The sequence below is a fragment of the Lytechinus variegatus genome, chromosome 13, assembly GCF_018143015.1.
Source record: "Lytechinus variegatus isolate NC3 chromosome 13, Lvar_3.0, whole genome shotgun sequence".
Taxonomy (NCBI): Eukaryota; Metazoa; Echinodermata; class Echinoidea; order Temnopleuroida; family Toxopneustidae; genus Lytechinus; species Lytechinus variegatus.
In genome coordinates this window covers 14,621,719-14,648,689 of record NC_054752.1, presented here as the reverse complement: position 1 = coordinate 14,648,689, position 26,971 = coordinate 14,621,719, and the positions used below count along the sequence as shown (strand labels likewise).

Below are 26,971 nucleotides of genomic sequence, written 5' to 3'. Positions count from 1 at the left end.
AGTGCGAAAACGAAATGAGGTTCGTTAGTCCGAAAACGAAGTGAGGTTCGTAATTCAGAAGTTTCGTTATTCCGAAAACGAAATGAGGTACGTAATTCTGAAGGTTCGTTAGTCTGAAAACTAATGATTAACAAACCTTTTTTTGTTTTCGGATTAACGAACCTTCGGAACAACGAACCTATTTCGTTTTCGGATTAACGAACCTTCGGAACAACGAACCTATTTTGTTTTTGGATTGACGAACCTTTGAAACATCAAACCTTATAATAACACCATAAATATTCGGATTAACTAACTCTTTTACGTTTTGGGATTAACGAACATCAAGGTATAGGCAATTTACATGTTTTGGAATTACAAACCTTCGGAATTACGAAGTGTAACCCGCCTTCTTGTAGTTTAAACGAAAGTGATGTTTGAATGCCAAGTTTGGAGGATCAATTTTCTATTTTTCTTACTAAGTCCCTTAACTTAAAAAAAAACAAAACATTGTTTTTAATTCAGACTGATGAACAGTCCCCCCCCCTCTCCCCCAAATTTAGATTCCTTTCAAAATACCTCTACTTTTTGCATAAAGAAAGGTAACATAGTAAGTGAATTGAAGACATGTTGCTCATGATATCACTTACAAGTAAATGGTATTAGTTAGACAAGATATATGACTAATGAGATATATATTTCTAATTACAAGGGCAAGAATTTTACCATTTCAAGCAAGCTTTTGTGTCAGTATTTCAGGATGTCTAGATGGTACTGTGGGAACTGAGCTATCACAATTTAAATAAGCCCCTTTTTTATCAAAGTGATTTATAGCAAGTAACCAGGAAACAATCAATATTTCTTACAAATAATAACTATGGATAAAATGAAAGCAATTTTAGCAAGATGTTTCAAAACAGTGATGTTGATTCAGCAACTAATGAAAAATCCCAGTCGTTCGTAAAGTCAATCACAACTTCCAAAAAGCTTTATGAAACATTTACCTGGTTATGAAATAACTTATCGAGCAAACTTTGGCACAAGAAAAACCCTTTTTTTGGTAATATCGGTATTTACAATTTGAGAAAATATTGCGCATTTCCTGAACGCTCGAAGTACATTGTGCATTCTGTTTGAGAACAAAATGTGGCAAGGATTACAGCTAATCCATCTTCTTCTTTCCAAAATAGTTCTAGAGCACACATGATGTAATGGTAGTATTTTTTCAGTACTTGCATGACTGTTATATCCTCTTTAAGCACAAAATATGGCAAGGATTTTATGTTTTTCTATATTATTTCTCGCTGAAATAACAAGAGCACACATGATTTGTTTTATTACACTCACAAAAGTTTTATATTTCGTTTAAGCACAAAATGTGGCAAGGATTTCAGCTTTTTGTCTTTTTTTTAATATAATATTAAACAAGAAAGCTCACATTACTGTACATGTAATTGTTTGACTACACTTGCAAGAGTTGGCACAAGGTATATAATTTTCTTCATTTGACACTACATCCTTTGAGCACACATCAATATCTGTTGACTGAGTGGCAGACAGATGCGATCAAACTTATGCAAAATACTCATTACTGTATAACACCAATCCAAAACCCGTAGAATTTTCTTTATCAAAGCCTTTTGCACATAACTACTTCTGATAGTCCCATATCCCGTAATTGCAAGACAAATTTTCTTTGAGAAAATTCATGGAAGACACTTGGTTGCATATACCCTGATTGGAAAAAAAGACATCTATGATCTAACTGATTAGACTTACAAAAAGATGTATCAGATACAATTCTGATCTTCTTACGTATTAAACATATCTAAACTTTGAATGAAATATATACAGCAATCTAAGAAGTAAAATACTGCCATTTCAAAAAAAGATTTTCAACTTCACATTATAAATGACAGTATATTTTCAGCAGGCACTTTTGAAACATACACCTGCACATAGACAATAAGTTTAGGCACCTATTTAATAGCCTTTGTCAACACTTCAAGCATTACTATGATGGGACCGACATGTACACTTCTAAAATGGGTGTGGGTGGGTGATAGAAAAGGTGTAGGTTACGAGTTAGTTGTCCCCGCCTCCCGACACATGGGTGGCATTTCCCATGTGAGTCGAGTTGCCATATTGGGCGGGGCCAGCCATCATCATCGCCTCGTCCATTCTGGGTGGGGCCGCCATCATCATGGTCGGGTAACCGATGGGGGAGGTGCCGGGTTGGCCTGGGATGTCGGTCCGGATGGTCTTGACGGCGCGGTCCCCGCGTCTCGGCATCTTTATGGGGCGTTTGCCCGTGAACTTGGGTGTAACCTTCTGGACGATTGAGTTTGGGATGCTGTTGGGGTCATAGGAGGTTGTGTACGTCCCTTGGAGCTCGGAGACTGTCCCTATGTAGGGCTGATGGCGAGTAATGACTTGTGTCGGCATGTTTGAGTGCTCTGCAGTCTGTACTACAGTTGTGCCCTAGATGATACATACAAATTACAATAACAAAAAATATAACAATTGTTACAGACACAAAATCTAAATCCTTGAATGGAGAGAAGCTGACATACAGTCATTCTTTATCATATTGGCCCGTATTCTGAAGTCGGGTTTAATTTAAACTCTGGTTTTAAGTTGTGGTTTAACTATGGAAAGCCAGTTGTTACATAAATCTATAACAGTAGAAGTTCAATGTATCAGCTCATTTGACTCCCGAAACATTATTAACTGCCTGGGAAGGATAAGAATGACAGTTGTCTTCACCACTAAAGAATTAGTAAAGAGCACAGTAAACATGAGATGTACTCACTGTAAACAAAATTTTGAAACGTTTGGCTACCCATAATTTTAGCACAGAGTTAGACCATGGTCTAAGTTAAACCCGACTTCAGAATACGGGCCATTATCACTAATGGTAATATGCACATTTTGTTCTATGTGATACTTTTGTTTGATGACAGTTCCTCAGGATTAAGTTTCCAAAGTGGTGTACCACAGTATGATAAAGTAGGATATTGCTGAAATGATAGAATTCAAGTGTGCATGTTTTGCTCTATGTGATATCTTTGATGACAGTTCCTTGGGATTCCGTTTTCGTATGAGAAAGTATGATATTGTTGGAATGATAGAATTCAAGTACAAACAATGGCAAGGTACAAAATAGGCACACAGAAAAGTTCAATACACAATATTAACAAGAGTCAGGTTTTGAAGGATCAAATAGACTAACAGAAAACACACTATACAGGGCTGAAAATGAAAATAAAGAATGAGTATATGATCACATCAGTCAAAACAACATGTTATTCAAGTATCCCAATCAGGCAAGATTTTTTTTAAGGGGGGGGGGGTACTTTTCATTTTAATAACTACTGCCTATCAAATCTGCAACACTTTGATAAGCTTTAACCCTAAAAAGACTGGGGGGGCTGATTCAGCCCCCCCCCCCTCGACATTTTTCGCGATAAATCCGCTGCGCAAAATTTTTTGACCGCGTCGCTCACTGACTTTTTACTTTCAAGTCTCGCGCAACTTTTGAGACCAAAATTGTGACCCCCGGGTACGCGGTTCCAAAATTACGCAACATTTCGTAAGTGCATGCAGTCCCAAAATTACTCAAAAACGTGAATTTGTGTACAAATCCAATGCAAATAGTGTTCTTAGCCAAAATTCATAAATGTTTCATTATTTTTCCTTTTACTGCTTAAAATCAATTAATTTTATCTTGTTTATGGTCAAAATAAAGTCCCCGACAATTTCCATTGAAAAAACAATAAAAAACAAAAAGTCGAAAAACAAAGAAATACATAAGAAATTTAGAAAACAATAGAATACATAAGAAAATAAATTTGATTTTGAAATTTTTTAAAAATCAATTTGATCAGATGCCTATCTAGAGTATGTGAAACAAAAATTAGCATTTCAGGGGCATTATTTTATTAATTAGAGCAAACTTATGATTTTACGCATAAATTAGCATAATTAATGAGACATGAGATTTTTTGCCGAATTTGATGTTATAGTTTTGTAGATAATGCCATGGGTAATGCGTGTGCCAATTTTCGTCGCGATCGCGCGATCAACGGCCGAGATCATAAGGGGGGGCTGAATCAGCCCCCCCCCCAGTCTTTTTAGGCCTCGAAATAGCCCAGTCTATTTAGTGTTAACCCTAAGGGTCGGGCTATTTGGACCCGTCTCACAGCCGAGGGGGGGGGGGGGGTGGATTCCGCCCCCCCCCCCCGAAATCTCAGCCGCCGAACGCCGCAAAAAATTTGCACAGTGGTAGTGTGCGATAAAATCTACAAGGCTGTATGATTAATTTTTCTGAAAAATAAGATTTTTTTTATGAATTAAGATTTTTATGAATAGCAGGCAGCAAGGTGATAGAGAGTTGTAGCTTTTACCTAGACAGTGCATGGCGAACCAAGAATACATTTTGTCAAATGCCCTTCATAACACAGAACAGCCGAGATCTTTGTCGAATGCATTTTCAATACATTTCCTGTGTTCTTGAATGCGTTGGGCATCCCAGTGTGCAAACTCCCCCAATGTTCTACACAATCACTTTCCTTAAAATCCAGTTCTACAATGCTAGAATGTAGAATATGTGAATATGTAATGTGTACCCTAATAACCCCCTCTCCTCATGAATTTGAACGATTTTTTTTTTTTTTTAATTAATATGTGATTTTATATTTTTCCAATTTACTGTATATATTTGAATTTATGATGAATTGTCAGGCGTCTTGAGCATTCCTCGGAGTGGATATGTGCGCATTAGAAATATGGTTATTATTATAGAATGAACCACACCTCTGGATCAGTTAATTTCACACCTTTTCATGCAGACAGGCTAAAGCACATTTCTTTACATTGCACAAATGATGCAATTAAAGGGGAAGTTCACCCTGACAAAAAGTTTATTGTAAAAATAGCAGAAAAATTAATAAAAAATATTGCCGAAGGTTTGAGAAAAATTCATCAAATAATTAAAAAATTATTTGAGTTGTGACGTCATATGCGAGCAGCATTCATACATAGCGAATGGTAAAAAATCAAAGAAATGTCATTTTCTCAGAAAATAGAAAAAGGTTTTTCACTGTAGTACCTTTTGTATATCAATAGACAAATCATTTCACACCCGATCATGAAAAGAAAACAAAATTAAGTAATCAGGAACCATAAAAAATTTGAAATTCATTCATTTTATTACATAACACATGGGGCAGCTGCTCGTTTATGACGTCACAGATCCAAAACTTTGAACTCTAATAACTTTCTTACTTTTTAACGGATTTTCCTCACACCTTCACCAATATTTTTTACTAATTTTTCTGCTATTTTTACAACAAAGTTTTCTTCAGGGTGAACTTCCCCTTTAAGGATTCAAAATTAGCCACAACTCACAAGTCATTGATGCTCGTTATGTTTTATGAACACATCTCACCTTTCATTGCTAATGGTACCTGTAACACTGAAGCTATGAAAGAAAGTAATCAAAATATTACGAGTTGAGGTAGCATAAAGGAACCCCCCCAAAAAAATTTGTTCCTTCCAATGTACAGGACTGCATACAGTATAATTTGTTATCGAAAGGTATGAGATTTATATTTGGAGAAAATGATTTAACCAGCTAAAGCTCTTCTACGCCCCATCCTCTGTACGAGTAAAATAAGCGAGTTATCAATGAGCTACTAGTAACGGGTGGTATAGAGCCCCACCTGGGTTCCATTTCATAAAGGACTTACAACTGTTTTAACTTTGCCATTATGGCAACTACCATGGTTAACTCGATTCTGATTGGCTGCTGAGCCCTGTTGCCATGGTAGTTGCCATAATGGCAAGTTACAACAGTTGCAAGTCCTTCCTGCAACTGAGCCCTGATGGTCAACCACCTGTGTAGAAGGACCACCTTTATTTTCAAAGACCACAAGTTTCGTTTCCCCTGAAAAGTATTTCCTTCTGAAACAAGGACCTGGCATTGTAGGTCGGTGGTAGAGCGCCCCCCTCAAGAACGGGAGGTCGTGGGTTCGATCCTAGTCAAAACAAAGAATTTCAAGGGTCCTTCAGCCTTCTTGTAATTTGCTTGGCATGCTTGAATGGAGAAGGGTCATGACAATCGTGCAGGACCACCCAGAAGAACAAAGAATTTCACGAAGAATTAATTGTGACATAGAGTTACACTTAAATTCCCAGTTGTGTACGGTACAGAAGACGTCACCCCATTGGTCCGATCATGCGCATTAACGTGTATCCATCACTCAGATTGCGCATTGCATATCATGTGCATGACGGCATGTAGGTGTGACTCTAAGCCATACTAAATCTTTGTGTAACACCCCCTGGTCACAGTACATGGACTATACCACTATACAGTGCGTCCCAGAAAAAACGAAACCGAGATTTAGCGATCATTTATCATTACTTAATCATAAATAAAATAGACAAATGACCTACCAATTTAAAGCTTAGAATCTCCTCTTTCATCTGATATTACTTAGATTACTTCTCATTCACGCATGAGTGAGCAAATGCAATTTGAAGAAAGGATATCAAAAACTCATTTGGCGGGGGGTATCTGGGTTTCAAAAAGAAAACCACATTTTTGAAAAGTTCAATATCTCCTCTTTAATTTGATACCTAAATTACAGAAAATGGTCACGAAATAACAAAGTTCTGGTCATTTGAAATAAGGCTTGAATTTCAATAATTTCATAAAATGAAGAGGTTCTCCAGGATGGCTTTCAAACTCTCTCGACACTCTGTTTTGTTGACGATCAGCCATGCATTAAATCTTTTGTTCACCATGCGAAAGCTTTTGTGGGAAACCGGTGAAAACACGTTTATCTCATGAAATTATGGAAATACAAGCCTTATTTCAAATGAACAGAACTTTTTTATTTCTTGACCATTTTTTGTAATTTTGGTACCAAATTAAAGAGCAGATATTGAACTTTTCAGAAATGTGGTTTTCTTTTTGAAACCCAGATAACCCCCCAAAATGAGTTTTTGGTATCCTTTCTTCAAATTGTTTTTGCTCACTCATGCGTGAATAAGAAATAACCTAAGTAGCATCAGATGAAAGACGAGATTCTAAGCTTTAAATTGGTAGGTCATTTGTCTATTCTATGTATGATTAAGTTATGATAAATGATCGCTAAATCTCGGTTTCGTTTATTCTGGGATGCACTATAGAATAGGGACGTTTCCTTACCTCTGCTGGTGAGGGTTCCATAATGGGTACCTCTGTGATCTCCGGTGACTGATAATGATGAGCCTGCTGGTAGATGACCTCATGGCTATGGGGCTGCGGAGGGCTGGGATAGATAGGAGAGACTGGAAGCATGCTGCCGTTCACCGCTGCGGCAGGAGGGGCCTGGGGGAAATGAGAATAAAGGTGATGGTTCACAAGAATTAAGCAAGACTTACAGTCAATCTTAGAAGCCAACAAACACTGTTATTCTGTGTTGTAGCAATATTCTTGTCTGCTACAAAGATATTGATACATATTTTGCTAAGTAAGACAGGCACGCATTTGGTAGTCATACTTTGTGCATATAGATATAAAAAAAATAATAATCATAATATGCAACATTTATGTACCACTTAATAATAGTACAAATGTTTTACCCCGGTTGCTGATCAGAGGTCAGCAACCATACCTGCAAAAAATACTTGGAGATAAAGGGGAACACCACAAAAGCAATTAATGTCTGACCCCTCCCCATTTTCTAAATTCCTATTTTACTTTATTAACTAAATTTAGGCAATAATAATCTGTGAGCATTACAGCTTTTCAGGGCCCCCGTCTTACAAAGAGTTACGATTAATCCGATCAATCTCAACTATATGGAAATCCATCCACACCATAATTTTTTTTTACAGGAATTTGGAAAATGTACTTGGTAAACAAAGAGAATCACACTGAATCTTCAAGAGAATGATGAATGTACATCATATCTAGAAAAATATTTTGAAAATGCATTTTAGATATTGACGTTGCTGGCCGTCCATAGTTGTGATTGATTGGATCAATCACAAGTCTTTGTACGGGACCCAGATGAACTAGAAAACAGATAAATTATTTCCGGAAGGTCCCACTTTATAGGGGTTCACATGTACATATTTTATTGCATTGTCCAATATCATTATTTTTACCTGTGCTGGAACCCATCTCCACTGCGTCTGATACTGTGGAGCAGTCTGAGTAAGAAACAGGACAAAAATCATGATTATAGTAGTGAATTACACAATCATATAAACTAGTTGAAGCTAGATGCCCATATTCTGTATTCAGATTGAGCTTAAAGGTAAATACAAGTTTTGGTAACAATATGAAAATGAGTTCGTAAAGAATCCAATGAAATGACCACCAAAGTGTCTGTTTGTATAAATAAAACATATGTGCCAAAGGATTCTGGAAGAAATTGTGTAACTGCGGAGAAATCAGCAAATAAGCACAGGATTCAGGTCAAGCGTCGGGCCAGACATTCAATGCAGTAATTACACACTGTCCCACGTGCGCTTTTCTGTGTTGGTGATCTTCAGTGTGAACATATTTCAGCGTAGATTTCACAGAGTTCAGTTTATGTAACTGAACCAGATCTAGATCCTTGATGATATACTGACAATTAAGCCTTATCTTACAGACTTTCTCATGAAAGCAGTGTTTACTGCAATTACTGGCATTTCTAAAACTTGGTCTAATGTTGAGGTTTAACTTTATGGAGGGCAAAACGTTAAACACAAATCTCTATGATACTCTCACTAGATTATCAATTTATATCATCACATTTGACAATAAAAGCATAGCAAACCACGTTGAAATGATAGATACAATAGCTTTCTTCAGCATAAATTAAACCATTGAAAAGATCCCCATCAATAAGCTCACAAGAGGCATAAAAGAAATGTTTGACACGGAGCTCCCCATAACTTGAGCACAGACTTAAACCATAGGTTAATACATGCCAGAGTTTGTCAAACTAAGCAGCAACAAAATGGTATGCCATAAAACCCTTGACACTCGACAGAGGAAAGAAATATTCAATTAAGTAGAAAATATTTACTGCCCTAGGAATGCTGGTCCAAGAACTGTGCATCAAAAAATTTGATATTACGCCAATTGACACAGAGAGGTAAAAATAAACAACTTTCAGCTACTTCCAAGGTATAAATAGAATACTTCAAAGTCCTATTTTACAAAGAAACACAATGGATCTGATCAATTTTTCACTATATGAAAATCCTTTAACGTCGTAAATTTTATTCATGAAAATAGTAAAAATGTACTTTTGAAAACATAAAGGAGTGCACTGCACTGTCAAGACAACAATGGATGTATGAACACACATCATATTTAAAGAACATTTTTAAAACACGTATGCATTTTAGATTTTGATGTTGCTGGCTTTCCATAGTTGTGGTGGATGAGATCAATCGCAACTCTTTGTAAGACAGGCCCCGGTTCTGCTAGTAGAACAAATGGAAACAATCCCCATCACATACCTGTCTGACTGGCTGGGGCTGTTGGAAGGCAAACTGTTGATGCTGATTCGTCATGTAATGCTGTGGTCCTGGAGGGGGCAGCATAAATGGGACGGTGTACGGTGCATACTGGGGCTGTAGGGGAAAGCAAGCAGCAAAAAATAAACATATTCTTTGTAAAGCATTACCAATGTGTCTATTGCCTTCATGACCATTGGACAAAAAAAACGAGGAAGCAGTTTGATCCACATGTTTGGCAACAATCTGACCACAAATCGGCTGCCTAATCATCTTCTCTCTTATCCGGCTGACTGACCATCCACAAAAAGATTACTACATGTATATAGGCCCTTAAGTATCCTTGCAAGATAATTTAACAGAAACATCTCACTACAATAAATGATGTGACATGTCCTTCCATATCTGCACATACCATTGCAGGGGATCATTGCATTGCTTCATATCTGAACAACTCTTATTGACTGCTAATTTCCAGAGTTGCGTAATTTATTCCTTCATCCTCACTCAGTGGCAAAGTCCATATAAGTCAAAGGTCACCAATTATCATCTAAGTCAGAAAAACCTTTTTATATTACCGGGAAATTTTTCCAACTTCCTTGTTTTTTCCCTGACTCACACAGTGTTGATTTCTATAAGTAAAACGCTATGTCAGTCAAGGCTGGAAGGTCAAAAGTCAACAAACGTTACCTGTGTCTGCTGTGGATGGTGGTGGGTAGCTATTGTTGTCTGAACTGGATGGCTGGCCGACTGTACGTCACCGCCTGGGTTGAAGTACGCAACTCCATTATGGTATGTATAGCTGTATGCACCGCTCGGTGAGTGGAACACCATCCCACTTGGAATAAGGGCTGGATCTGCAAGTTGATCACATGAAATATTCACAGAATTTCAGCAGGGGGATTAAGATTAAACTAGGAAAACATACCTTGCAATCATTACAAGATAATGTATTGAAAAGAAAATGCACAAAGCTTTCCCATTAAAAATGTGGATGCACCTCCAAAAATTGCGATCACAACAACCGTCATCACCATCACCACCTTCATCATCATCATCATCATCATCACCATCATCACATTATTATCATGATCATCATCACAATCCACATCATCATGCTCATCATCACCATGATATCGTCATCATCATCTGACATCATCCTCATCATCACCATCATCATCATTACCACCATCATCATTATCACCACCACCACCACCATCACCATCATCACCTTCATCACACCCAAACTTCAAACCTTAATTCTATTAACCCAATTCCAAACCTAAAACCCTATCACAGCCCTAACCTTCGCATTATATCTTCAAGAAATAGCCGAGGAGCAATTGTCATAGGAGCAAATGTCTTCTTATCAATCTAACATCACCCAAGAAAGTAATGCTTTAATGCTTAACAACTTTTTATCAATACAATACTGTGCCAGTTTGAAAAGCATTATCAATGCAAATGCCAAGTGCTAGTCACTAGATCATATCTAAAAATTATCATTTAACTATTAAAAACAGACAAAGTCAAGCTGCCCATTAAACAGTTTGAAAAGCACACTACAAGGGCAACATGCAGTAAATCTACTCTAAAAAAAAAATGCAATAAAAATGCTGTAACTCACCCACATCTTTGGGGTATTTGATAGGCTGAAAATGAATGAGAACGGTGAAAAACTTGTCAACAAACTAATCTGCAAAAAACAAAATTTCTTCAAAGCAGGGAAAATAACAAATTTCAAAAGAGGTCTATCTACAGAACAGTATTAAAGTAACTTGTATTTGGGCTTATAAAGCATTTTCAGGAGCAAACATGATCTCAAGTTTCAGTTTTAAAGTTCTGGAAAACTGCATTACATTCAAAGCAAACAAGAACAAATTTCAGAGTCCAAATTATGGTTCTGGAGGATATGAAATGTTCAATTTTCAAAACATTTCCATTCCAATTCCATTTCCAGAATGTGCAACAAAGATATACCTTGAAGTAATTTTGAAGAAAAACTAAATGGAATAGCAAATTGACAAAAAATCATGAAAACAATGCTTCAATGGCAAAGACAAGACTTTAAAGAAGAGGGACACTAAAACATTAAAATAAATGTGAGTGATGGAGAGCTATAAAAAGAAACATGCATACCTAGAATCATGCAACAAATCTATTTAAAACAACCTCAAAATTGCACATTCCTCACCTGTTTTCTTATTGCTTGCCCAATGTTTAGCTTCTTCTCTTTGAACACTAAACTGTTGGCCTGGAAGTGAATAAGGGGGAAAAAAACAATTTTGTACATGGTATAAAAGCCTGCTTCTAAGAATTCACAATTGATTAATATGGATGAAAAAAAGTAAAATTATAATTTCAAACCCCCAAATAATAACAAAGAAACAACAATAGTGATGTAGAACAGAAGTAAACCTACATGTAGGTAATAGTTGTACTAGAGGTTGGGGTGGGGCGATGTGGTAGTAGTGGTGGTAGTAGTAGTAGTAGTACATGATGATGATAACGATAATGATGATTATGATGGTGATGATGATTATGATGGTGATGACGATGATGATGGTGACGATGATAATGATAGTAATAACTATGATGGTGATAATTATGATAATGATGACAATGATGAGGATGGTGATGATGATAACAACGGTAATGATTATGATGATGATAATGACAATGATGATAATGATGATGATGTCAATGAGGATGATGATAATGAAAACGATGACAACAACCATGACGATAATAATGATGATATCATTTTAGGACAATCATCATCATTATCCCCCCCAAAAAAAGAAATAAAATTTAAAAAATATTATCATTAAGAATTCAACCTTTCTGCATCGCATTCTTACATGTTCTTTTAGTATTCTATGTGCTTCCTCTGCAGTCTCAAATGTGATAAAACCATACCTGAAAAAAAAAGAGATGAAAACTCTGCATAGTGAGGGGAAACTGAAAACAATCACTGTGAGCTATTAAGTCCTTTCAATTTAATTTGAAAGAATAAAAATCAGTGCGAGTACATGTAGTAATGTTCAAAATATGAAAAACCTGAATACAAGTCCCACAATTTGTGCAAACTACTAGATGTAATACCATGGTCACATTTGCTCTACGGCGGCCGTACGGCGAGTCGAAAACAGTCGTTTCAACATTTTTTGTTCCAACTACATATAGGTGGTTTGAATTGAAATTAATAAAACGGCTGTTGTCGACTCGCCGTGCGGCCACCGTAGATCAAATGAGACCAAGGTATAAGTCACAAACACCTTGTACATTGTACGCATTTGTTTTGTTTTAGTCGTAATAATTGTCTGAAGAAAACAAAAAAATTATTCTAAAGACACCAAACTCTAATTTTCCTGTTTCTCCAAGACAACATTTCCATATTACTTAGGAAAATATTTTTTCCGTAGGTCAAGTTCATGGGTTTGGGTCCCACTATCATAGGGCTAAATTTTCTAATTGAATGCACGTGATTCATGATTATAAATCAAGTCTGCAATCAATCACAAAGGCCCGAATTCACAAAGTGGTCTTGGAAAACCCAAGGTTGAGTCCATGGTTTCTGCAGATTTCCTGTATAAATTACGCTTACTTTACCGCGTATATCAAAAAATGTCCAATGCTGATGCACGCTTTCGTCACAGTGCGCCAAATTGATGCCTGTTGCCGTGGTTATCCACGCTTTTTTCATGAGTCTACCATTTTGAATTAATGAGTCCACTCTTCTAACAGCGGACTCATGAATACCATGGTAACAGGCATCAATTTGGAGCACTGCGACGAAAGCACGCATCAGCATTGGACATTTATTATACATGCACCTGATATGCGGTAAATTAAGCATAAATGTGGAGCGGTGTGGCCCAGTGGATAAGTCTTCTGACTTTGAAACAGAGGGTCGTGGGTGCAGATCCCAGCCATGGCGTAATTTCCTTCAGCAAGAAATTTGTACAAATTGTGCTGCACTCAACCCAGGTGAGGTGAATGGGTATAACTGGCACTAATTTATTCCTTGAAATGCGTGTGCACTGTAATCTTAGTAATTACGGCTGCCAAGCTACAGCTGACAAGGTAAAAATATCCAACTCCTTTGGAAGCACATAGAGACATTATTCATAATGTGATATGCGTTATACAAGAACTGTATTTTATTATTATTGTTATCATTAATTTATACAGGAAATCTGCACAAAACCACCTTGTGAATTCGGGCCAATGATGTATTGTGTTACTGAGCACTGTAGGCCCTGGGCCCTGGCAAAAAAAAAAATAATTTCATATTATCAGGGGCTACATTTTTTTTCAAAATTTATTTGATTCAATCAAAGTGATTTCACATTCTACTGCCTACATATTAATCAGGAACACTGAATTTATAACACTGCACCCTGGCACACACACAAAAAATCATATCAGGGGCTACATTTTTTCAAAATTTATTTGTTCAATCAAAGTGATTTCACATTCTATTGCCTACATGAAATTCAGGAACATTGAATTTATAAAATCGCAGTGAATCGGGATTTTCTGAAGCTCGATTTGAATTTTCCACGGCTCTGTCGAGCATTGCGGGGGCAAAATCACCCCGAGCCCCCAGTGTAATATTGTCCCTGCCCTGGACTAATTTCAGCTCTGAAAGATCGGCTGGATCCCGGGGCTGGATTTTCATTAATCTAAAGACAGCTGATTTTATAGATCTCTGACCACAATGGCTGCAAAAATGTATAAATGACCACATTGGCTGAAAAAAAGAAAGTGCAGCGAAAATAGGTCAAGTGCATGCACATGTACATGTAGTTATTCCTGATACCAATACCTCATGCCACATACCACATGTAATGTACATTGCTGCGGTTTAGACAGCTCTACCCTGGTACCATTGAATTAGTACTGATCAGTATGCCCAACCAATCACAGTATCACATACAGGTCTGGGCGGAGCTGTGACAGATAAACACAGCTGGTTTTAAAGGGGAATATCATTATCAAGCAGTGATTCTCTGGCTTAGTTTAAAAGACAAGATAGTTTTGATAGGGTAAAAGTAGGAGTGGACCTAAAAAAAGACAAGTCACAAACTTTCTTTAGCTTGATATTAAATTAACTGTAATTCAACATGGGTGAAACAAACTTGCAATAAATTTTATTGTATTAAAACTAGTACTACAGCTGCACAATATCATAATTTTTTTTTTTTTAATATATCATCTGGTTACTTTTCACCAATATTATCATCTCTTGAATAAAAGTTAAATGACCATCCATATTAAGGTTCTAATGGTCCTACATGTACATGTATCTTTCTTCATTACAATAAATGAGGATTTTTTTTCTCCAGAAATCTTTTTTAAAAAATTCCATGGCTCTTTTGAGCCTTTTAGGGGCAAAAAAGCCCCGAGCTGTAATACCTATGCCCTGTCATGAATGTGTGAGATCAATTTTTTTTACAATAGAAATACCGTAAGTGACCTTTATAAATTGTGGTGACGAAAAAGTAACAAGAAACTATAGGTGGAAATAACAGATAACCTTTAATTAGATCATAGACCTATGGTACTAGGTCCATGCATAAATGACCAACTAAGAAAACAGTCTCCAGACTGTCTGTAAGAATTAGATCCTCAAGCTGCTTTGACAGCAGCGACAAGTCAGGAGAGAGGTCAATGACCTATCGTGGCATTCTACAGACATGTCTTGGGCCTGCATACTTTCTTATAAACACCGTGTACAAGTGCGTGTACAAGTGCGTGCACATGTACAAAGTGCATTCATATAGGCCTAGCAATGAACTACTCTTTATACAAGCAATGTGGAGGTGAACACAGAATGGATACATTGGGTTGTACTACAAATGTGTGATACATGTACATCATTACAGATACTAGCATACAGATGCTGTGTGTCCGGAGAGTTTTGTGTATCCAGAGAAAACAACAGTTCGAACTTGAAAGAGTGCTACTGCCAGGGCCAAGTTACATGTATAGTACCCAGTTGTTATGTGTCAGGACAGGTTGTGTGTCCAGATGACCCATTTTAGAAAATCATTTGGAAAAATTTAAGCAAAGTTTCATCAATTTTTGTACAAAATGTTAGGAAATATTAGAGAGAACAAAATAGAAGATAATGAATTGAATTCATATTTTTGGTGTAATCCAAAGACAAAAAAAGACTTGAAAATATTAAATATCCGGTCACCCCCCCCCCCCATCCTATATGGCTTATTTCAGGGCCCCATTTAATTTTGAGTTGTTACTACGGTAATTTTGCCACTGTGGCAACTACCATGGTAACACAGCTTTAGCAGCCAATCACGATCAAATTTTTACATAGTAATAGCATATATGGCAAAGTTATCATAATTGTGAAATCTTTACAGCCTGTGTATAGCTTTGGTAAAGGGTCAATAATGTGATTGATAATCGAATATCATCTAATATGACAGTCTTACTGAAGCGTAGAGACCATTAGATATTTTTCCAACTGCACTTCTCTGAGAAAATTTCAAATATTCAAATCTTGGATATACATGTATAGCGCCCTCTCTCGGCGATGCTTGTTTTAAATTTAAAAAATGGGCATTCAAGCACTTATCTTATAAATTTAGTGATTAGATATCCAAAAGTTACAGACAAAGAACATATCTTGAAAGTTTCAGCCCATTCCATGATTTGGAATAGGATTTAATTGAAAGACAAAAACACACAGATATTTTAATTTGATCGGGTGACCCGATCAAGTTAAATTTCCATGTAAAATTGCAAAATTATCCTGTAAAACACATTTTCATTTCATATCCTCCACATCATAACTGTTATAGGGCATACCCATTCATATTAGCTAGCAATGAATTGGAATAGTGATAGGTGCATTTTGGTGGATTTACCAAAACTATACACAAGCTTTAAAAAGGGCCAATGGCAACCCAACTCTTTTATTTAAATCCAATTTGTCTTCCATGTTTGCACTGTCCTCTTAATTGCAACATGTATATGTATGTATTTTGTTAATTGTGTTTGTCTACATAAAATGCAATCTACATTTGCTTTTCATTTCAATTACATTTTTTGTGTGTGTTAATGGGCCACTTATTTTATGACAATTACATTAGGTCCAAAACATCACATAACAATTTTTAAAAAGTTCTTCTTAAAAATATTAAAGAACAACCTTTGGCAATATCCAGGCTCTAGGGCAAAATCTTTTCCTGGATACCCCCCACCTTTTTTTTCTTAAAGTCAATACATACTGTCTGTGACTCATTCTATTTTTATACATGATCATCAAGTATAAGGTTACAGTTGTTTTGAATGGGATAATGTGCTGGAACTATATACAGTAGTCAAAGCATACAATGCTGCAACATATAGGCCTACATGGATGACACCAAATGACGCATCTCCATGCACCTCCTATACATGTATCGTGTACAATACATGTACATGATACATGTATGTGCAGATTAGAAAGCTGTGTTGATGAAACAAGAAGGGGGGGTATCCATATATAAACATGACTCTTTTCCCTGACATCCTCTGACCACATTTTTCTGACCCTGCTTTCCCCATTCACCTTTGTACAGGAAGCATTTTCATTGAAATATAATTGGGAATTTTGAAAAGAATGGGGGGGGGGGGGGGGGGGACTCTGTTAGTTACCTATTTTCATTGAAGAAATAACAAGCTAACAAAAAATTCAGCTCAAAGTGGAAGATCTTTTCAATGCACCATATGAAAATCAAGTGAAAAATTGAGTATTTATGCCTTTATCTCTTTGAGGATCACCTAAAAACAGGAGACGAAAAATCAAGACAAATTACGCTTACCCCTTTGACACCCCTGCTCTGTCTGCGATAATCTTTGCCTCTTTGACGTGACCGTACGCCGAGAAGAAATTCCTGAGCTCTGCATCGCTTGTCTGCTGAAAAACACAACAGCAAGACGGAGTTAGTAAATTTGATGAATTGACTGTGCCCCCAGGGGGATTAACACAATATGTGGTGTTGGTGTTAAGAATGTGGTGTCAAGTGTAGAGTGCTGGTGTTAAACCCTTTCTTCAGTTTTGGTATTAATGTGCAACAAAACCTAAAACCTTCACTAATATTTATTATTCTCTTTTCTGCTATTTTTTTTACGATGTGTTTGTCAAGGTGAACTTCCCCTTTAAAAGTAACTTGAAAACATACAGTGTACATGTACATACATGTAATAGGTTAATATCTACTAAAGATAATATACATGTGATACATTTTTACATGTACAGTACACACAACATGTACATTTATAGTATACAAAATTGTAAGGTCACTTCAATATGGAAGTGTAGGCTACAGTAACTACCGTACCTTTATGGCTCAGGGCTATTTCCAGTACAGTATTTGAACTAGCACATCAATGATGTGGAGCTTATCTGGCATCTCACAACAAAATTAGACACAATTTTCAATTCAAGCCCAGTTGACAAAGGGAATTATATTGGTTACATAAATTGAGGAAACAGAATTGAAATTGATGAAGAAATGACAGAGTAGAAGCATATTTTTTGTGATTTATGAATAAATTTTGTATGAATAAGCATAAAAAATTTCTAGTCGGACGTGACAGCGGCGCGAAGAGTCCAAATCTGTAGTATCTTCTGAACTCTGTTCAGGGATACAATAATGAGAGTCCATATATTACCGGTATTGTTCGAAATAGAAATATGAAAATAAAATATTCTGACAGTTCATTTTGCCCAATTGATTGCGGGCCACTGTGCAGGGCCAGATTGGCGAGACTCTATCCCTTAAATGCTGATCACTAAAATAGGGTAGCCGCAACCCCCATCTTTTTACATATTTTGGTCTGACACAGCTGGGGTTTGAATTCCCGACCTCCTGGTTTCGGGACGGACGCTTTACCAACTGAGCTACATGTGAGAACACTGATTAAACCAGGCTAAAAAAAAATAAAAAATCATGGTACATTTTAATGTATGCAAGGTGTACAGTAGCCAGTATGTGCTTTTTTTAAAATGTCTTCAGCAACTCTTTCTCAGGAGAGGAAAAAAAAACAGTGGCAGATACAGGAACAACGGCAATTTTTAAGAAAAGAAAAAGTGATCAGCCAAATACTATAGATTTTGAGGACTTTCATGTTGAGTTTTAAAAGGAGTTATCTGACAGTAAAAAAACCCATCATTTTATTCAGAGAGTAGGCATGTAAGGGTCTGTAATCAAACATTTCAAGGTACATGTACATTCACATGTACAATAGGGTCTGGAAACAAAGACTATTTTATACACAGCGATTACACTTCAAGGTCAAGAGCTTGTTCATTTGATTTTGATTGATGTTGCCTTGCACAGACAGATACAATGCCTCATCACACCAAAACATTGGACATCACCCACTCACTGTAACATACTATGGGTACTATAAGGGTTTAAATTCCATAGCATACACATGTAAAGGCCTATACACCTTGGATGTTTAAAGGGCATGTAAAGTAGATTCGAACAAATTAAAATAAAATAATTGTGGGCTTATAATCTTGATAAGTACTCCGTCAGTCAGTATAAATTGGCAATATGATAAAAACTAAATCTCTATTTGAATATGTAAATTAGCAAAATGTCAGTATGGTGTTTTATCATTAAAGGACAAGTCCACCCCAAGAAAAACTTGATTTGAATAAAAAGAGAAAAATTCAACAAGCATAACACTGAAAATTTCATCAAAATCGGATGTAAAATAAGAAAGTTATGGCATTTTAAAGTTTCGCTTATTTTCAACAAAATAGTTATATGAACGAGCCAGTTACATCCAAATGAGAGAGTTGATGACATCACTCACTATTTCTTTTGTATTTTATTATATGAAATATTTTTATTTTCTCGTCATTGTCATGTGAAATGAAGTTTCATTCCTCCCTGAACACGTGGAATTCCATTGTGTTAACATTTTGTGCTTCAGGCAAGGAGGTCCTAATTGTCAAATTCGTAAAAATTGAAATATTGTATAATTCAAACAATAAAAAACAAAAGAAATAGTGAGTGCGTGACATCACCGACTCTCTCATTTGGATGTAACTGGCTCGTTCATATAACTATTTTTTTGAAAATAAGCGAAACTTTGAAATGTCATAACTTTCTTATTTTACATCCGATTTTGATGAAATTTTCAGCATTGTGCTTGTCTGATTTTTCTCTATTGATTCAAATCAACATTTTTCTGAGGTGGACTTGACCTTTAAAGGTAAAATGCCAGTCCGATCGTAACGAAATCAAAATGAGTTCGTACAGAATCCAATGAAATGACCACCATTTGTATAAATAAAAAATATGTGCAAAAGGATTGTGGAAGTAATTGTGTAATTGCTGAGAAATTAGCAAATAAGCACAGGATTCGGGTCAAGCATCAGGCCGACATTCAAAGCAATAATACACTGTCCCACATGTGCTTATCTGTGTTGATGATCTTCAGTGTAAACATTTTTCAGGGTACATTTCAAGATTTCACAAAGTTTAGTTTATGTAACTGTACCAGATCTAGATCCTTGATTAAGATGTACTGACAATTAAGCCTGGTTTTACAGACTTTTTCATGAAATCAGTGTTTACTGCAAATACTGGCGTTTCTCTTTAACTCTGACTTGTGTTACATTGTGTCTGTATTTTATGAAAATGATTAGAAATAAAAAATTGTTGCTACATGTAGTTTGAGGAATCAAAAGAAGATAAAAAGGGAGCTTACGAAAAGCTGTGTACATCTACATGTAGGATAAAGCACTGACTGGGATTTGAATCCAGCAGCCTCTGTTTGAAAGTGGAGTGTTTGAACTACTCGACCAAGATGCTTCACACCTTTTCATAGAAATTTTAGTACCGTAATCAAAACTATACTCACGCCAAATGCGATTCCACCGACGAATATCCTGTTGGGAATGATTGTTCCGTACCTCGGTGCGTTTGGTGCGCCCGTGACGGGGGAAGGGGCTTGGGAACTGGCTGCACTTTCAAGGGTTGGCTGTGATAGAAAAAGAATGGAAACATTGTTTACATGAGAGAAAGTTCTAGTGTTTGGGACCCATATACAAAAGAACATATTCATGACATTGGAAAGGTGCAAAGAAGGGCAGCCAGAATGGTATGTAATGACTATAGCCCCGGGGGTGGGGGGCACTTTCATTGACGAGTGGATAGTATTGCATGACCATGAGATCTCAAAAAGCACCCCAAACACGTATTTTCCATATTCTGAAAATGCACCCCTTAACAAGTATTGACATGCGAAACCCTACCCTTAACAGGTATTGGAAACAAGACGATACTATTGGCAAGTATTGGTTAAAGGGAAGTTCACCCTGACAAAAAGTTTATTGTAAAAATAGCAGAAAAAATAATAAAAAATATTGACGAAGGTTTGAGAAAAATTCATCAAATAATTAAAAAGTTATTAGAATGTCAATTATTTGATTTGTGACGTCATATGCGAGCAGCATTCGTACATAGCGAATGGTAAAAAATCAATGAAATGTCATTTTCTCAGAAAATTGAAAATGGTTTTCACTGTACCTTTTGTATATCAATAGACAAATCATTTCACACCCGATCATGAATAGAAAACATAATTAAGTCATCAAGAACCATAAAAAATTTGAAATTCATGCATTTTATATTACATAACACATGGGGCAGCTGCTCGTTTATGACGTCACAAATCCAAAACTTTGAACTCTAATAACTTTCTTATTCTTTAACGGATTTTCCTAAAACCTTCACCAATAATTTTTACTATTTTTTCTGCTATTTTTACAACAAAGTTTTCTTCAGGGTGAACTTCCCCTTTAATACCTATACCTACATGTATATGTTTTGGGTTGAGTACAACCCCACTCGCGCAAATCGTACTGTAAACACATAGTGTTGACTCTTGGGGCAAAAAGTACATCCTTTTATACATTTTAGTCTTGATTTTTTAATACCCTCGCAAATTTGACCCTAAACACGTAGCTTTCCTATCGAAAATACATGTACATGTAGATACCCTACATGTATACCCTATCTTAAAAAAGACATCCTTTGTACATGTTTTTTTTGGTCGCGCATGGTATCCACTCGTCAATGTAAGTGCCCCCCCCTCCCCAGGCTATAGGCAAACCACCAGTGCTACCAAACTAATGCAGCGGTTAGGATGGGATCTCCTTTCGACAAGAAGGAAAGTTTCGAGGCTCGGTATACTGCACAAGGCGGGGGGGGGGGTACAATTGGCACTGCCGGTTTCGGACTATCTAAGTCTGGCGACTCAAGCTACCAGACGCACATCCGGTACATGTAAATCCTTCATCCAGTAGTCAACTCGCATCAACTGCTTCAAAAACTTGTACATTCCACACACCATCAAGGACTGAAATTCTCTACCCCCCCCCCCCCCGACATCCAGCCAATCTCAGACTCCGATGAACTTCAGAAAGCATGCAACTATATACCTTCGCAACAAAGACTTACGCAACAAGGAATAATAATAAACTAAGTGCGCACTCCCAATTCATCCCTCGGTTGGTTCCTGATATGGGACGTTGTGGAGTAAAGACAAAAAATAATAACTGTTAATTTTGCCATACTCTTTGGCCTGATTTCACAAAAGAGGTTTATATTATAAACTTTATAATTTTTTAATATACTGTAAACAGAAGCCCTGGGGAGTATTCTGGACACGAAGCACCTTGATAGTGCCTTCCACTGACAAATCTGTTCTCGGCCAACCAAATGCAAGGATTTCAGTAGCTTATAACAATACTCGGTGAGAATCAGTGACTATTTGTTTAATGAAATGCTCCCGCTGCCTGGTCCCGTTTCAACACAAAGGTTAGCAATTAATCGTACGCTTTATTTTCCCGATTGATTGCACATGCACATGGTGAAGTCAATGCAATCAATCGTAGAAAAATGTTCTACGATCAATTAAAGCTTTGTTACAAGAGCTAGAATTATCTGGAAGGAACCATTCTCAATGTAATAAGACTGGTTTTGGAATACATCTAAGAATTTTTTCTTAATCATCAAATTTATCAACTTCAATGAGTCACCTCTTCTACAGTACAGCACACAGATACATGTATGGAGACATGGGACAAATATTCAGCCCCCCCCCCAATTCATTTCATTTTTCTTCATATTATCATTAACGATCTGAAAGGGATCTTATATTATTCTGTGGATATTGTTAGTGTGTTTAAATTTTATTCTAAATATCAAGAAAAGTTCATGAAAACTCGCAATGATTGTTTTCACCTCCAAGAGGTGTCCTCCATACATTGTGACTTCAAGGATCTAGTAGGCGAAAATAAGCACAAATCCCACATTGGCACACCTCAAGAAAATAGGCAATTCAGGATCGGATTGTGTGAATGGCTGCACATGATTTAAAAACTTGGGCACTGTAAACTTGAATCCTTTCCGAATCCAGGCTATTGAATCTTAAAATCTTATTTTCCTTCTTCTCTTTAATCCCTTACCTTTATTTCTACTTCTTCCATTATTTCTGTTTCTGCCGTATTTCCCGCTTTTTCCTTTTCCAATGATTCCCTCTTTTCTATAACTGCTTCCCTTTTCTTCAGTTTAATCCACTGTTTATTGATCCTGTATTTCATTCTTTTCAATCTTCTCCTCTCCTTCCCTTTTTTTATCTGCCTTCTCCTTCTCTGCTGTCTCAATGTCAGCCTACTACTGTACATCCTTGCACTGCTCTGCATTAAAAACAATGGGACCAAGTCATGTGATAACCCTTTCAGCAATCTGTGAATAGATGCTGATCATTTATCTTCAAAGGAGGACGAGGAGGGTCCCATTGCATAAAAGTTACTACCGGCAGAGCGCTACATGATAAGCACTTGCCCGATTGCCTGGGGCAAGTAAAACTTTGAGTCGGGCAAGTATTTTGAAGTGAAGACCAAAACTAATCAGGCAAGCAAAATTTTCACAGTAGAATGACCAAAATTAGGGTTGATATGATATGATATTGACCCTGACTTTGGTCATCACAGGCAAGATAAAATCACTTTGGAAAAAGGAATGCAATAACATGGTAGATCAGTCCATGTCAAAAGAGAGAAAAAGGTCAATTGTTTATAAAACCACAAAACTTTCTTTTGAAGAGGTAAAACTTGTTTTTTCAAGGATTTTTTTCGGGAAAGTGTGATAGATTTCTAGGCAAGTATATTTTAAGTATTCATCAATCAAATATATTGCGATACACATGTGCGTGACCAAGGAATTTCCAAACACCCCCTAAATTTTTTTCTCTGTGTGCATAATAAGACCCTATAACAAGTTTTTCGCAGGATTTACACATTTTTGGCCCCTAAACAAGTTGTTGCCAAAATATGACCTCGGAAAAAGCTTGGGGAAAAAACATACCCTAAACACAATTTGGCTAATTTAAAAAAAAAGTTTTTGGGGAAAAACATACCCTTAAATATGTTTGACCCCGCGATTGACCATTGACCAGTCTTTCAAAACCACTTTTTCTTGAAAATCTGTTTTTTAAACCCTTAATGAGTCCACACGCGGGCCGCCTCCAAAACTGAAAAACACCCTTTAAACCCGTTTTTGTGTCACGCGTGTGTACAGCTTTATATGTGACTGCCCCTCCCCCCCCTAGGATGGTGTGAGGTCTGGAATTATCCAGAATTTAGATCAAATATAGCATTCGGGGCAAGTCTCAGTAACATGGGGTGGGTTGTACACGCATTCTTGTGCATGACCTAAATAATGAACTCCGTGCTTGTTTAGCCAAATGGATATACCGCACTCAGTCCTATGGACCTTGGAGCGTATTCCATTCTTCTCACACATACAATAGGTGGTTTCAAACCGCCTCGATCACAAGAATCCCCGTTAAATTACGGGAACTGTTTTCGGCTAAAAATACCCATTAATTATTCCTGCATTCACACCGCCCCAAAACATATCCTTCGGGATAAGTTCCTGAAGTAACGAGCTAAGTTCCTGAAGTTACGAGCATGCGCACAGTATGGTCTGATAAGCAGGCAAGGCGAGAGATTCAAAATCACTAGATTTAGCCCAGCAGCCACCCACAGCTCCCGCGCCCAACGACACGCTGGGCTAAAAGTTCCCGTAATTTGCTTTCACATCGCCAAAATACCTGCGACCTTGGAAAAATCCCCGCGAAAGTTCTCGTAATTTCGCCAAGTACCTACTATTTAGCGGTATTTGTTTCGGGGAGATTACGCGTAGTTTGCTTTCGCATTACCAAAATACCTGGTATTTTCTGATCGGGGTAAATTTCCCGATCAGAGAATACCTGTAAGTAACTGACGAACTTCGAGGCGGTCTGAAACCACCTAATGTAGCTCATTATTTGGTCCTGCATGCATGCATGCGCTTTAAGTGCATTTGTGGTATATTATTCTAACAAGTTAGAATACATGTACATGTAGATTTAGGTGGAATTCCTAATTTCCTGCATGAGTGAATTTGCCACCACAATTGATCCAGCAACTTCAAGGCTGTGTTCAATCCTTAACATATATCATGATTTAACAAAAAAATAACAATTACAATATCTCTAGAGTCTCTAGCATTATCTTGGTTTGGACTGTCACACTGGGTCTTTGAAAATCATGATATATCTTTAGAAGTTTAACGTTAGGATTGAACACAGCCTTGAAGTTGCAGGATCAATTGTGGTGGTAATTTCACTCATTTAACTTTTTTCTATTAAAGTTAGTGATGACTGTTATTAGTTACGTAACTGAATCTGAGGTAAGTTTAGTCTAGCTCTAGGCCTAACACTAAATATAACATCAGATTTTACAAAGTAGGTCCTAGAAGTAGGGTATCTGGAGAAAAAAAACTTAGGGCCTATATTTTCTTAATAAAAAAAACCTCACAAATCGTTTCTGTGGATTTATTTAAGTTAAATTTCTGACATTTTTACAATGTATTGGTCATTGGTGAGTGATTAACGTAAGACAGGCCTAACGTTAGGCCTAACAGATGCTAGACTATTTTGATACTAATTTTTTTTGTGTTCCAATTTAAACACCAAAATCAATTAAAAAAAAGGATTGTCAGATTTACGAATCGTAAATCTGACAATCTTTTCTGACGATACTGTAGTGTATTATGTAGTTAGCACAGTGTAGTTTTACTTGCTAACTTTAGGCCTAGTGTGGTTTAATATAACAATAGCCAATATGATTTTGGGGTTTGTTTTGTCTTTGCAGCACTTTCCATGATTCATGGAACAGTTAGGCCAAATGTGTCATCTAGCGCTTGCAGCATCATCCATCTCTCCGCACTCATGTCATGCATGCTACTCGGGCTCCTCACAACGAATCTCATCACATTTTGTCTTTTCAATTTCAGAAGACAAGTTCCCAACAACACTGCAAATCATCGCACACGAAAGGAACTCTTAATATTACATAAATTGTCTCTGTTGGTCTGACTTACCGATGCTTGTGATTCCGACATATTTCAGGATCAACTTTCATCTCAAATAGGTCATTAAAAGATTGCACGTCATATCAACAACACCAGCGAATGACAGAACCACTGAACTTGCGGATAGCTAGCTACGTCAGCAGCACGGCCGCGGGGCGGGCGGCGGGGCGGGCGGCGGGCCGAGCGGTATGGCTTGAGCGGCCGAACTGGATGGGGTACCGGTACTCAGCGCTGGACAGTTGCAACGGCACGGTGATTGCCTTGCTGCATGAGCGAGCGTATAATGCACAGATTTGGCGCGGTAAAGTTGAAAGTACACATGCGAGTTCTACATTCCACTCATTCCATTAGGGAGGAGGGGGATATTCTTGCATTTAAAACTCTAGACACTCATGCAAAAAAGTTAAAATGAGTAACCCTGTATCCAATTTCAGGAAATCTATAAATATTGTGAGAATAGACATTATCGATTTTGCATCTGGAAATAATATGACATGGTCAATGATACACATTCTTTTTATTCCCCCTAATTCTCTACATGGACGATTCCGTCTGGAAAGTTTCTTTCATGAAAAAAAAAGGAAAAAACTTTAATGCCACGTGCGAATATCGTCTCACCTGGCGCTGCTACCACGTGCTGTTTTGTCATTTCAAAATGTAAAATAGAGATGCTCTACGGTCTACGATGCATCTCTGACCATCTCGAGTTATTTACTGCAATGTTTTGATTTATTGTTTTTTAACGGGGCACTGATGAAAACGAGCAGATGCTTACTCGGGCAATACAGAACCTACCCTTTTTTATTATGTGAAATGAATTAATGAATAAATAAATGAGAAAACAAACAAATAAATAAATAAATGTATGAATGAATGGATAAATAAATATAACTAAATAAATAATATTAAATGTCAATAATCAAAAACAGATAAATTAATAACATATTAATTAATAATAATAATATTTTTGTTTATTTCCATTTCCAACATCATTCATTTCCGTACATTTCGATTATATCATGTAA

General features: G+C 36.9%; 1 protein-coding gene across 2 annotated transcripts; it reads right to left on the bottom strand.

Annotated features, from left to right (window-relative positions):
* Window positions 1-501: 501 nt before the first annotated feature.
* Window positions 502-26,099, bottom strand: LOC121426728 (protein boule-like). 2 transcript variants are annotated; one of them, XM_041623105.1, is made up of 11 exons: window positions 25,956-26,099; window positions 20,383-20,502; window positions 17,322-17,416; window positions 12,348-12,405; window positions 11,681-11,740; window positions 11,114-11,138; window positions 10,177-10,343; window positions 9,490-9,603; window positions 8,140-8,184; window positions 7,196-7,357; window positions 502-2,460 (listed from the first exon to the last, which is right to left on the bottom strand). In XM_041623105.1, exons 1-11 carry the CDS (start codon window positions 25,974-25,976, stop codon window positions 2,065-2,067), a joined length of 1,263 nt encoding a protein of 420 aa, XP_041479039.1. In that variant the 5' UTR covers window positions 25,977-26,099; the 3' UTR covers window positions 502-2,064. The 2 variants fall into 2 exon arrangements, with proteins under 2 accessions (XP_041479039.1, XP_041479040.1); XM_041623106.1 differs by having other exon boundaries at window positions 17,322-17,413.
* Between the last annotated feature and the right edge of the window lie 872 nt (window positions 26,100-26,971).